This window comes from Nanorana parkeri, unplaced genomic scaffold (genome assembly GCF_000935625.1).
Source record: "Nanorana parkeri isolate BGI_ZX_2015 unplaced genomic scaffold, ASM93562v1 scaffold1729, whole genome shotgun sequence".
Classification (NCBI taxonomy): Eukaryota; Metazoa; Chordata; class Amphibia; order Anura; family Dicroglossidae; genus Nanorana; species Nanorana parkeri.
Genome location: NW_017307997.1, coordinates 125,850 through 138,938, shown reverse-complemented (window position 1 = coordinate 138,938; position 13,089 = coordinate 125,850). Strand labels below are relative to the sequence as shown.

The 13,089-nt window shown below is 42.5% G+C and overlaps 1 protein-coding gene across 1 annotated transcript; it reads right to left on the bottom strand.

Moving 5' to 3' along the window:
- Positions 1-2,498: 2,498 nt before the first annotated feature.
- CCNG1 (cyclin G1) lies at positions 2,499-10,730 on the bottom strand. The gene is made up of 7 exons (XM_018571318.1): positions 10,594-10,730; positions 8,073-8,336; positions 7,115-7,311; positions 6,587-6,710; positions 5,511-5,609; positions 3,799-4,001; positions 2,499-2,646 (listed from the first exon to the last, which is right to left on the bottom strand). The coding sequence occupies exons 2-6, from the start codon at positions 8,334-8,336 to the stop codon at positions 3,810-3,812; spliced, it is 876 nt and encodes a 291-aa protein (XP_018426820.1). The 5' UTR covers positions 10,594-10,730; the 3' UTR covers positions 2,499-2,646; positions 3,799-3,809.
- Positions 10,731-13,089: the final 2,359 nt, after the last annotated feature.

Below are 13,089 nucleotides of genomic sequence, written 5' to 3'. Positions count from 1 at the left end.
ACAGTGCTCCCCCCCAATTGCCTTTCTGCCATTAAAAGGTTTTTAGATCATGTACAGAAACTCTCCTTCATCAAGGGAATGGAGTGAAAGAAGATATCGTGTTATTCACTAGGCATTGCCTAGCAGACCATGGCTTCACTAAACCAGGTGTGATGCGTACAAGATAAACCGTCTGGATATCAGAGAACAAATGCCAAATCTGCTACAACAGACACCAACCATGCTTAAAATTAACGCAGCTAAGGTTTCAGTGATAACCTTAAACATGCCCTATAGGTATAGTCCACATTTTCCAAAATAAATGCACACATTAAACAATGTGCATTTATTTTTTTTGCCTTTGAGCCTGTAAAAACATTGCAATTGAGATCAGTAGATCACGGATGCAATGTTCTGACTCCTGCAGACTCTTCCACCCAGCCCCAGGACTGTACGGAAGTATGGACTTGGTTACAGGACGGGAGGAAGTTTTAATGGACTACAATGTCACCACACTTATACTGCACTGGGAACTACAAGTCCCTCTGCCATGGTGTCAAATGGGACTTGTAGTCTTTCTATTCACAGATACTGTGAAAGGATTTGTGAATTGATAATGCTGCTGTGCTGGCAGAGCCACACCAGTTTACAAAAAAAAAAAAAAAAAGAAAAACAGGGGGGGGTGGGGTATGTGTGACCATGCTTCATGTCATGGATGTAACATGAAACTTGGTCTGAAATGTGACGTTATTCTTTAAACCCTAAAGTCTAGCCAAAGGCCATTATATCCCTAAAACAGTAGTGTGATCATGTTTTGTACCTGAAGTGTAAGTAAAATCCTACAGGAGCCCTTATTGCCCAAAAACAGCAAATGTTAACCTTTACTAGAAGTAGACGGTAATAATTAAAAGGGCAGGTTGCTTTGTTTACAAAAAAAAGTGCCCTACCTTTTTCAACCAGGCAAAAGGTTTGAACTCCAAACTAGCAAAAGCAGGCAGATATATTGTAAATATTCAGCCCTGCAAGGTCACAATAAAACGTTAATTTAACAAGTAAAGTGCATTTTCTTTTTTTTTTTTTTTCCTTTTTTGGGGAAATAAAATAACAGAGGACTTTAAGTTTTACATTTAAATCAAAGATGGCAAACATTCTGATGCATTGCTAGGTCCCTTAGGAGTTGAGCAACCTGGATGTTGTCGTTCCTTGATTTAAATAGTAGCGTATTTTTCTTGACACTGCTTTTCTCTAAAGTTGAACTCTGGCATAAGCAAATTACATTTTTTGTTCCCGGAGTTCCAACTTTAAAAAGGAGAACTATGAGGTGAGTGCTTTTCACTCACCTCATAGTTCTAGCCGACCTGTGACAATGAGACTGTCACAGGTCGGCTCAGTAGATCGGGAGGTGAGCGAACACATACCGGCGTTCGCTCACCTCTCGATCCTGTCACGGCTCTCTGCCCTGACAGGGGAGGGGCTGGATTCCCCCCTCCCCACCAGCGCTGACTAGCGGAACGGACGGGGGAGGGTACAGCTGGCTCTGCCGCTAGATAGGCAGAGCCAGCTGTCAGTCACGCAGCTGGGCGGATCCTGGCACAATTGTCGGGATCCGCTTTAGCTGCGGCATCTCAGTATACCGCGAGCAGCAGCTCGCGTTACACTGCGGCGTCTCAGTATACTGAGCCTAGGCTGACGGGGGGACGCTAGTTTGTGTCCTCCCGTTACCCTAAGGAGAACTATGGGGAAAAGCCTTAACCCCATAGTTCTCCTTTAAGCTAAACTTGTAAGTAGTACTTTCAGTACACTGGTTTTAAACTTCGGTTCTCATTTACGAAGTGGAAAGAGTGCAAGTCACTGCAAGCAATCAACTGTATAGGCATTCAAATTTCAGAATTTTAGTTAAATCTTCAATTATACAAAGCTAACTTTGCATTTCAGTTTCAGTTACTGGAAACGTATCCATTAATTAGTAAATGTGCTTTCTGGAATCAAGAACCTCTCATATGTAAAAGGAAAACTCTATAGAAATGTAAAAGTGGACCGCTACGTCAGATCCTTTCTATATAGGAACACCGAAGGATCTGCCCCATTGGTTTTCACTGCTAATTATAATGACTTGGATTACTATAATTAATTCAATTATGATAGCATTAGTTTAATGCAGCATCCACACAGGAAAAAGTGAGAACTGAAGCGGGGAAGATGACCTCAAGCAGTAACACCTTTATGACTTTAATTTAAAGCTGTACTTGACTTTGAGATGCCTGTAATTTTCCTTCTAATAACCATAAAAGCATGTACAGAGGAAGAAACTGCAGCTGCTCCTTGATGTCCCTCTTTCTCTTCATAAAGTCTCTATGTAACCCTCAACATTGACCTCGTAGATTAGTTACTTTGGAGCTAGGCCTATACAGCCTCACTAAAACAGTGCATTTCACATTTTCTATCACAGTATGTACAATAAAACAAGTCTCCAGTGGAAAAAGTATCAAACTGTGTATCTATTTCCCTACTTAAAACGTTTTCCTTTTAAGTTGTAAGCATAATAAAATGTATAAACTAGCTGCCATTTTATCCTTGGATTCACATTTTGTGCATTCCAAACAAATGCTCCATAGTCCATAAAATTAGTATCAGACCATTCTTGTATGCCCTTTCCACTTGTGTAACCTGTGGGGGGAAAAAAAAAGAAGCATATTATTAATGTGTTGGTGAGTACTCAAATAAACATATTACATGATAAAGCGTCTTGTCATCAGTATGCCAATGAACTGCATCAAAAAGAACTGTAAAATATCACTTAACATGTTAGGCTAGGGTAATAGACCTTCATAAAACAGTCAGAGACAGCCCGGTCACTATGCTGTGAGTGCCAAGTTAAAGCGTTTTCAGCAAAGAACAGTGAAGCTGGCTGTACACATGCGGCAGCTTGGCGGTCAAGGCACACCCACCATGCTACCCCATAAATAAAGGGGTTAATGAAACTGGGAACAAAAGTCACTGAAACAAAAAGGTTTCTCTGGCAGTACCCCAAGAATAGTTGTTCATAATAATAAGCCGTGACATATTTAGCCTTCCTTCACACTTTTGTTTTCTGGTGTACTGTGTTAATGCACACTACCATGCATTCATTTGAATGCCTGCCGCTGCGCTGCCTTAGTCCTCTGGGTGCCATTAAAAATGAATGGCAACACACTAACGCCTGTAATCTGCATTGCTATGCAATGCATAAGTGCGCAGGGTCCACAAAAGAAAGCGCTCATGGGCAGCACAGTGGTGTAGTGGTTAGCGCTTCTGCCGTGCAGCACTGGGGTTCAAATCCCGGCCAGGTCACTATCTGCAAGGAGTTTGCATGTTCTGCGTGGGTTTCCTCCCATACTCCAGGTTCATTGGCTCCTCTCCAAGTTGGCCCTCTAAGTATGCATGTGAGATAGGGACCTTAGATTGTAAGCTCCTTGACGGTAGGGACTGATGTGAATGTGCAACTATGTAAAGTGCTGCGTAAATTGTCGGCGCTATACAAATACCTGAAATAAATAAATGAGAGAATCGTGAAGGCTGCAACTACTGACCTCTCCTTATGAAAATAATTGCATCGCTATGATGCTGCTTGCTGCACCGACTTCAATTATGATTACCATGATTTTTTTTTAAATCATCCAGTCCCATTTCATATTATATTATAGGTTTTGCCCTTTTTGGTTTCATATCCTAGACATGCCATAGCTTGCTCGCCGGAAAAGCCTTCTTCCTAATACCAATAGCAAAAATCAGCCATCTTTATTACCTTTAAAAAGTAAACAGACAAAGAGTAACAATTACCTTCAACAGCATCAGGAGCCAGTTTCTGGAATTGTGGGTAAATGTTCTATCCTATAGTAACTGTGCTTCAGCTGTCTTGCTGTGCGACCTGACACAATCCATTTTAGCTTTTGAACATTTGGCTTCGAACATTTGCCTGAAGAATACTCTGCAAGGCACTTTGATACAAACTCTTTCCAACAGAACAAGTCTCTGCTGTTGAGCTGGGGAAACAAAACAAAAAGTTAAAAAAACAAATGGGTTTTCTATAATGACTTAGAGAACTATAAGGTGAGAGATTTTCACTCAACCTCATAGTTGGAGCTGACGTGCGACATTGAAACTGACACAATAGATTGGGAAGTGAGCGAACGGATACCGTCGCTCGCTCACTTCTCGATCATCTCCCTGCAGGGATTCCCCCCTCCGCGCTCCGATCCTCCAGTGCTGACTGGCGGAATGGACGGCGGAGGGGGCAGGTACAGCTGACTATGCCTCTAGATAGGCAGAGCCAGCTGTCACTCACGCAGCTGGGTGGATCTCGACAGGAACGCCGGAATCCATCCAGGCTGCGGCGATCTCAGTATACCGCGAGTTGTAGCTCGCGATATACTGAGCTTTGGGTCACGGGAGGATGCTAGTATATGTCCTCCCGTGACCCTTAGGAGAACCATGGGGAAAAACACCCCATAGTTCTCCTTTAAGGCAGAAGTGTAATGTGCACATATAATACTTTCCGTTCTGTTTTGAGACCCAGTGATATCATCACTGGGTCTTTCTGCTCGTCCTTGCTCCATAGTAATAGAGTTTGATGCGAGGGTCAGTAGGCTCCTGTAAATGTCACAAAACCCTGCCTTAAGCGATATATCAAAGAACACATCCCCAGAATCCCTGTAGAAGTGCAGATCTGCTGGACAATGGGTGCTGCAGACTTTAGCTGTGCAATCTGCCGATTAGTTGTTTGATTACACTCTAAAAGAGTATAGTCAAGCAACTGATCAACAGATTGCACAGCTAAAGTCTGCACCAAAGTCCTAAAGATCATTCCCACACAACAATTGATAGCAAAGAAAGCAAAAAAATGGGGGGCCAACTGCAGTAGAGATCAGTGGAAGAGGGGATTGATGATGATTGAATTGCTCGAGATAGTTGCTACAGCTTCAAAGGGTTATATTGTAGAGATACAAGCCTGCAGGGAATGGACAGTAATCCATTTTAACATATGAGAGGGCTTGCTACAAGTGTGGGAATAAAGGCAAGGCCAGTGGTCAGCTTTAATTACAAGTAGACAAGTATGAATAACTAATTGTACTAAAGCAAACAAATCTGTAAGGAATTATCCGGCAGGCTTGTCATTTTCACAGATTCTTACTGCAGGCTGACAGATAAAGTGCACTTATTTTGTAGCAGAGTATGTGCAATTGATGAAATTGCGTGTTATAAGAAAAAGAAAAAAAAAAAAGGTATACCCAGCTTTCCCCTATATTACAAAGACTTTATTGTTACATTTTTTGCACCAGATGATGGACATGACGATTTGTTTTTATGGGCAACTGTATAGAGATAAGCCAGTGCCTAAAATAAAACAGTGACCCAGGAACATAGCCTGGATAAAACTGCTACTAAAATGTGAAATTAAAACCAAGCAAGACAGTTAACATACAGTATATGCATTAGAACAGTGTATTTAGTAGTTTGCCTGGAATTCCGCAGCTGTATTTTATATAACTTACCTTGGAATGTTTCTGTAGAGATTCTAATACATCTGTCAGTTCAAATAACTTCTGCTCCTGAACTTCAACAGCCAAAATTGACAAGGCCAACATGGAGGGCTGAGCAAGACAAAGACAAGCTTGAGCTGTAAAATGTGCTGTACGTCATGTTTGAAAGCCACCTTTCTGCATGAATCCAATACCGTAAAAACTGAAGCCAAAATGTTTTTTCGTTTTGGATAGATTAAGGAGGGGGGGTTACAACCTCTATCAGTTTCTACTTGCCATGTGTCCCATTTGGGAGATTTCCCTTCATATCCTGCCGGATAGGCCACAACATGAAGTTAACAGGGTCACCAGAACTAGTGTTCCTTTTGGACGATTCCCATCTATTCCTGTTCTGATGAAAACCACAACATTTTGTATTTTCTTTCATCTTCAGTGGTACCTGTCACCAGGACAAATATAGAGGTTGATTCTCTCTATTAGGGACACAGACAGCAATACAAACCTGACAAGTGTTCTAATCCCGAAAACTAGGGATGCACAGATACTTTTCGAGTACCAGTGCAGATACCTGGCCTTTTCATGAGAACTACCAAGGTTGCAGCAGTTGCAGCTGGGACCTAGCTCTGGCACTCCACCACTGTCCTGAAATCATTAGTCTGTATTGTTTTAGAAAAAACTGTCACATGACAACAAAAATGTATCAGTACTCGTACTTGTAAGTACTCGGCAAGTACCATTACTCGTAAAACTGTATCTGTGCATCCATTTATTTATAAAAACAAAATCGTACATTAAAACAGAGATGTACAAATCCCAGAAGCTCCTTACAAATGAATGCTGCCTCCTAATTTTTTTCTCTAATCTAGTCTTGGAGCTCAAAAGTATCTGTACTTGTACCGAGTACTGTACTTGGTATCTGTGAAACCCTACCGAAAACTAAGAAAAACGTTTTGGCTTCAGTTGCACTTCAATGTTACTTTTGATCACTAACAGTGTTCAATCAAAGTGTCCATTATAACATCAGGCATTGACAAAGATCTACATGTTATTACGTATATGATACATGTCCCATCACTTCAATGACTCACCTTTGCTTTGGAAAATGCAATCTTGCAATGACAGGCTTTCAGATTTGTTTCGAGCCGCTCTAATGTAAATAGTTTTTGCCTGGGAGGAAGAAATAAAGACATATATAAATAAAAGGAAACAACACTAAACAAACATGGTGATAATCAGTGCTTGATTGGGCCAGTTTCAGTCAGATCAGGAGACAATCCTCAGATTTGCACAGTTGGTAAAGCTGAAGACACAGTTCCATCCAGTTCAACCCATATAAATACAGGTGAAACTCGATTAGAATATCGTGCAAAAGTAATTGCAGTAAGTGCTCCAAAAGGGGCCCAAACCAAGTACTGAGTACATATGCATGCTTGTACTTTTCAGAGGTCCGATATTGTTCTATGTACAATCCTTGTTTTATTGATTGCATGTAATAATCTACTTTTTTGAGGTTGTGGATTTGGGGTTCTTGGGGTTTTCATGAGCTGTAAGCCATAATCATCACAATTATGACAAATCACGGCTTGAATTATCTTGCTTTGTGTAAGAGGTGTAACGCAGTTGTAGCTTTCACTTTCCAGCCCAACTTTTCTAACACAATCTTCTCCATCCGCATCATGTCAAACACACTAAACTTATACTGGCTGATTCTGATTAAATCCGTTGCCAGAGGGACATTTCTCTCATCTTCTGTGGCTTTTACTGCTAGATAGAAACAGGTGAGGCCGACACAACCTAGATGTTTTGGCTGCACCTACAAAAAAAAAAAAAAATTACTGAAAGAATTGAATATGCAAGTGTGTTATCTGGACTCAATTAAATCACTCCAAGCAGCAACATAGGGCTCCCATTCACACTTTTCATTGCATCAAGCCAACCCATTACTGTGGATTAAAAGAGAAGTATGGCCAAACAGTTTTTGGCCGTAGTTCTCTTAAGGGTCACCGGAGGACATTTATTAATGTCCTCCTGTGACCCAATACTCAGCATCTAGCAGGCTATTGCCCACTATATGCTGACAGCACAGAGCCACGCTGCAGTTAGAAAACATCCTGACTATCCTCCTGTGATTTCCTTCACCATGGCACCGACAGAGAGAAGAGCAATGAAGAAGAGAGTACTATATCCCATTCAGGCTCTGTTGCAGTTCTCAGATGCTGAGCGGAACAGACTGACAGGAGACAGCACAGTGAGCAGAGAGTTGATCTCCATGTGTTACTGCTCCTACACTATCTAATCAGCTGGCTGGGGATGTGTTCTTTACTATGCTATGCTTCCACAATAGTGCAGACCAGGAAGCTGGCTATTCTTTGTCGCAGCGGTAACTGATCAGTACAAAACCTTTGGCAGTTTAATATGTATTTCAGCTGAGTATATAGTTACTTGTGTGGAGTTAAACTTCAAAACACACTGTTGCAAAAAAGGAAAACATTCAATGCCACTAAAGCATACGTCCATTATTATTGTGTATACAATGCATTGTTGGCTCTGTTTTCACAGATACAAACTGCCTACCTTCATTTTAGCTAAAAACCGGTCCAGAAGGTTCACAGATAAAGAGAACGTCTCTGTACTGAATCCAAAGAACTGAGTTAAGCTAAGCAAATCTTTCACTTCAAAGTCGCGAAGTCTGGCAGTCATCCGGAGGCCATTGTCATGAGTCGTTTCAATCAGCCGCAAGCCACAAGCTTTTGGCTGGCATTTCAGCTCCTGCTCCAAGAGTGAGTTCAGCTGGTGAAGAAGGTTCTGAGCTTCTGATGTTACAAGCGTGTCAATCATCTGAAAATGCAAGCAGAATTGAAATTAGATTCAGCAATGATCTGCTGTGCTCTAGAATGTCTACAGAACTCAGAATGCACACTAGAGTCATAATGGACCTGACTGCAAAGAGACCCTGTCAACAACAACAAAAAATTGCAGATAAAAACTTTCAGTGGTTTTTTTTTCCAATAGGTAAGCAACCTTGGTACTCCAGGTGTTGTGGAACTACAAGTCCCATGAGGCATTGCAAGACTGAAAGCCACTGGCATGACAGGATTTGTAGTTTCATTACAGCTGGCGTGCTGAAGTTGCCTACCCCTGCCATTGCGTTACACTTGAGTCACAGCTCTGAGTCTGCTGACATTACATCCGAGGTAGTTGTACCCAGCAGCAGTCTCACATCTTTTGGACTGATCTATTTAAATGATTTGGATGGCATACATTAAATTCATATATTAAATGTACATATCATTTTATGGGAAGATCTTTGTTGAAATTAATAGTCTGGTGACAGGTAAGCTGTCGCAAACCTGTGTGAACAGAGAACGTGATAAAAGAGCGACTAAACGTTGATTTTTTTAACTGAAGGTAACCCATGTGAAAATGCTCCATTAGATATAGGTTACTGAAGTTAGGTTACTGAAGTTAGATGTCAATCTCACCCTTTGTGATAGCCAGCTTTGCTTTTTGTTAAGGATGTGCCCTCTTTTCACTTTCGGGAAATGACTATAGCCATTGAGTATGCTTTGTTTCATGTGATGTTTTGTCACATGTTTACGTGACACTTCCCAGAGAAGAATGAGGCACTTCACTGACATATAGTTCTATAGTACTAACTCACATATATACATGTTGTGGTAATGGCACTACCCTCAGATGGAGTGCCATAGAAGAGATTGGGACTGGGGATCAGGTGCCCCTCTTATATTTTGCTCCAAGGTTCTGTAATCCAAAGCAACAATCACTGATGTCATCCCTAGTTGCAGCACACCTATGTTATGCGGCTCTGACCCCTCTCTAATCAAATCTAAACAAAGTTTTCCCCTTTGTTATACTTTGAGTAAAGATGGTGGTGCTATGTGCGGAAACAAGCTTTTCTTTCTTTTCAAGGTTATGCATCACTAGTCTGCAATGTATCATCGGGCTCTATTCAAACGCACTAAGGCATGAACAGATGCAGCTGCTGACACAGTCATACTGTGCTAAGAGACAGAATCCCCCTACCTCCCCCCCTCCATCATACCAGACAGTGATCAGGCCCAAGCAGAGAACGGAGCCTGTCACTACAACACACTATGTAGCCACGCCCCCAAGGCCACTGACAGCAATGACAAACCACGCCTAGAGCCATAGAACGCTTAGGACAAATCACCCTCCCCCTGGACGACCACACCCCCTTCCTCGGTGTACAGAGGACAAGCCCAGACTTGTTCCATCTATTGCGAACACTGATCATCAATGTCTGAGGCCCGATTGCTGAATTCACCTCCCAGTATCCGATACATAAGATCACATCAGGGAGCAAGAAACTACTTGTTCATTCTTTTTTATCGGTCAGCTAGACTAGAGCACTAGCCTCACACACAGAGACAAAAACAGGATCTACTTCCTGTGACCTGGGCCCTGTCATTTTAACTGACCACTGAATCAGACAGTTCTAGATGATACAGGACTACCATCATTGATCAAATACACAGATCATATGGATGGGCAACTTTATTCCCACATGATGATCATACAATCCAATATTATTAAGGACATGACAACAAAAGAAGGATGCACACAGCAAAGACAATAGTGTAATAACCGATCGTATAGGAATACTTGGTCCCTGTCCCCAAGAGCTGGCAATCTATAATGATGAATTGGAACTGGCTTACAGAACAATTATACAGCGAGCGAAATGCATTGATAAATTTCCCCCAGTGTGTTTCCAAAGGCTCGTAATCTATAATAAACTGGAACTGCTTACAGAACTACACAGTGTGCTCCCAAGAGCTTGCAATCTACAACGATGAACTGGAGCTGCTTACAGAACTATACAGTGTGTTCCCAAGAGCTTGCTTTCTACAACGATGGATTGGAGCTCGCTTACAGAACTATACAGAGTGAAGCTGAATTGCCTTTTAATACGTAAATGATATAACCCAATCCTGTAATTCCATGTAAACTATGTACAGTAATGAAGATGATTAGTTTTAGAACAATCGGTATTGAACCTCATAGAAGACCTAGCATACAATACGGTCATATCAATGATCAGAACTTGGCTTACCTTTGCTGGGGTGCGGGAGGTCGATCTCTTGAGTTACTTTATAATAGAATAATGTATTTTAAAGGAATATTTTCTTCATCTACTCAGAAACAAACTAAAAGGCCGGTGAATAAATTAAGCTTCCCCCACCCCAAGCATGAAAATACATTCCAGTATCACAGAGCGCCACCTGCTGGCACTGTCTGTGTAGTGTCCATATAGAAATGTCTGCATCTTCCATTCAGGGATTGATTTTTGATGTCAGGCTGTTTTGTTTTTTTTAGGCTGGGTTCACTCCTGGGCGCTTTGATCAGTGCTGAAAAATGCTCAACACGTGAAATCCTATTAATTGCTATGGGCATGGTTCCCACCTGGGCATATTTCAGCCTGTTTTGTCACGCTGAAAAACACCCAACGTGCGAAAAAGTACTTGAGCTTTTTTTCGCGCGATGGGGCAGATTTCAGCGCGTATCCATTGATTTACCTCCCTGGCGGTATTCACGAGTGTGGCTCGGGGTTAATTTTGGGTAGCATGTAACCCGGAGCCACACTCGGGAATACAGCGTAGCGTCCGCGTCAGGGTTTTTTTTTAAAAACGAAAAATAATAATACCGCCAGGGAGGTTAAAAAACGTGTGTCAAACGTGCGTTTCATTGGACAGAAAAGCGCTCTGCAAACGCAAGGGCAAAAAATGCACATATAGCAAACGCCCAGGTGTGAACCCAGCCTTAAAGCGGAACAGATGCAAGTAAAAAAAGAAAAACAGCTTGTTCAGACAAGCTCAGCTCCAGAACACGATGCGTTTCTGCACATTTTTTACGTGATTTTGATGAGTTCCGGACCCTCTTTCTTTTTAAATTGGTTTTGCTTGGATTTCAATTGCGTTCATGCGTTTCTATGTATTCCAGTGAAAAAAAAGCATGGTGCTCCATTTCTGTTGAAAGCTCTGAAACTGAATGCAGTGGTGTGAACTAGCCTCTTTGAAAGCCATTGGAATTCCTGTATATGCATTTCCCATAACTAAATTAAGTGACGTGTTTCCTGTGTGTGGGGGAGGAGATTCTATCTCATGATGCTGTCCTGGAAGACTAATGGAAATAGAGTTACCTGTAAGTCCTAACTCTGAATTTTTGGTGCAGATAAAAAAAAAATGCACCAGTCTGGAGATGGTGTGAACAAGTCTAGAACTCTTCACACAATATGCGTTCAGGTTGTGCTGGCCATTATTTACAGTGCAGCCTGAACGCAAGACAAGGCAATTTGCCTAGTCATGGGTGGGTTTGGTTGACATCAATGCTTTCCAATAATGTGTGCTTAAAGTATGGCATGCAATACTTTTCTTTTTAGCAAACCACAGTGAGACACGGTACAAATGCATTGCACGGCAGTGAGCCCAGAGAACCTAATGAAATGTCACTTGCAATATTTAAAAAAAAACAAAACGTGAAATGTGGTTTGATCAAACACATCGGCAATGTCCAGGAACACACACACCAGTAGCCGTGAGGTTCAAAACGGCTGCTGGTGTGAACATGCCCCAAAGACAAACACGGTTATTCACAAAAGAGTGAAGAGTTTGGAGAAGGCAGGAGAAGTGAACAATCTAGGCCAGAATAGCTGAACTGGAAAGCGAGCTGAATTGGAGAATTTTTCCAAATCCGCTATGTTATCCTACATTGTTCACTTCTCCTGCCTCCTCCAAACTCTTCACCCTTTAGTGAATAACCTTATAAGTGCCCATCCTTTGCAAATTAATATTAATAATCAGGGCCGGCCTTAGGAGTGCGCGAGCTTTTGTTTGCGGCTTAACAAAATAGGAGTCTTTAAATGGTGCGGATTTTGGGGGAAATGGGTGTGGTTACTGGGGGTGTGGTCACTAAAGGGTGTGGCCACTGAGTGCTCTGTAAAGCTTCCTCGCACAGGGCGCCTAAAGCCGTCCCTGATAATAATAGATGCACCAATATTAGTATTGGTGCCGATACAAAGTATTTGGCGAGTACTCACCCAAATGCTCCGATACCAGAACTTCTGGTCAGAGGGAGACCTCCCTCTGACCGGCAGTGTAGAGGGAGCATGGTGCCTGCTTCCTTTCAGGAGGCCGGGAAGTGGGTTATGACCCGCCTTCCGGCTTCCTGATTGGTTAGAAAGCCGGCTTCATTGCCAGGCAGTCTAACTTCCTAACCAATCAGAAAGTCACGTGGCACATAATGACCCGCCTCCCGGCTTCCTGATTGGTCAGGAAGCCTAGCTTCCTGACCAAAGTGAAGCCGGCTTCCTAACCAATCAGGAAGCTGGGCGGCATGTCATGACTCGCTTCCCGGCTTCCTAATTGGTCAGGAAGCCACACTGCACAGCAACAAGTGAGGCTGGCTTCCTAGCCATTCAGGAAGCCAGGCGACGGGTCATGATCCGTTGCCCGACGGGTCACGATCCGCCACCCGACATCCTGATCATCGGGGCACACGGCACTGGTACTCGGTACCGGTGAGTACTGTAGAAGAAGCATCGGTACTCGTG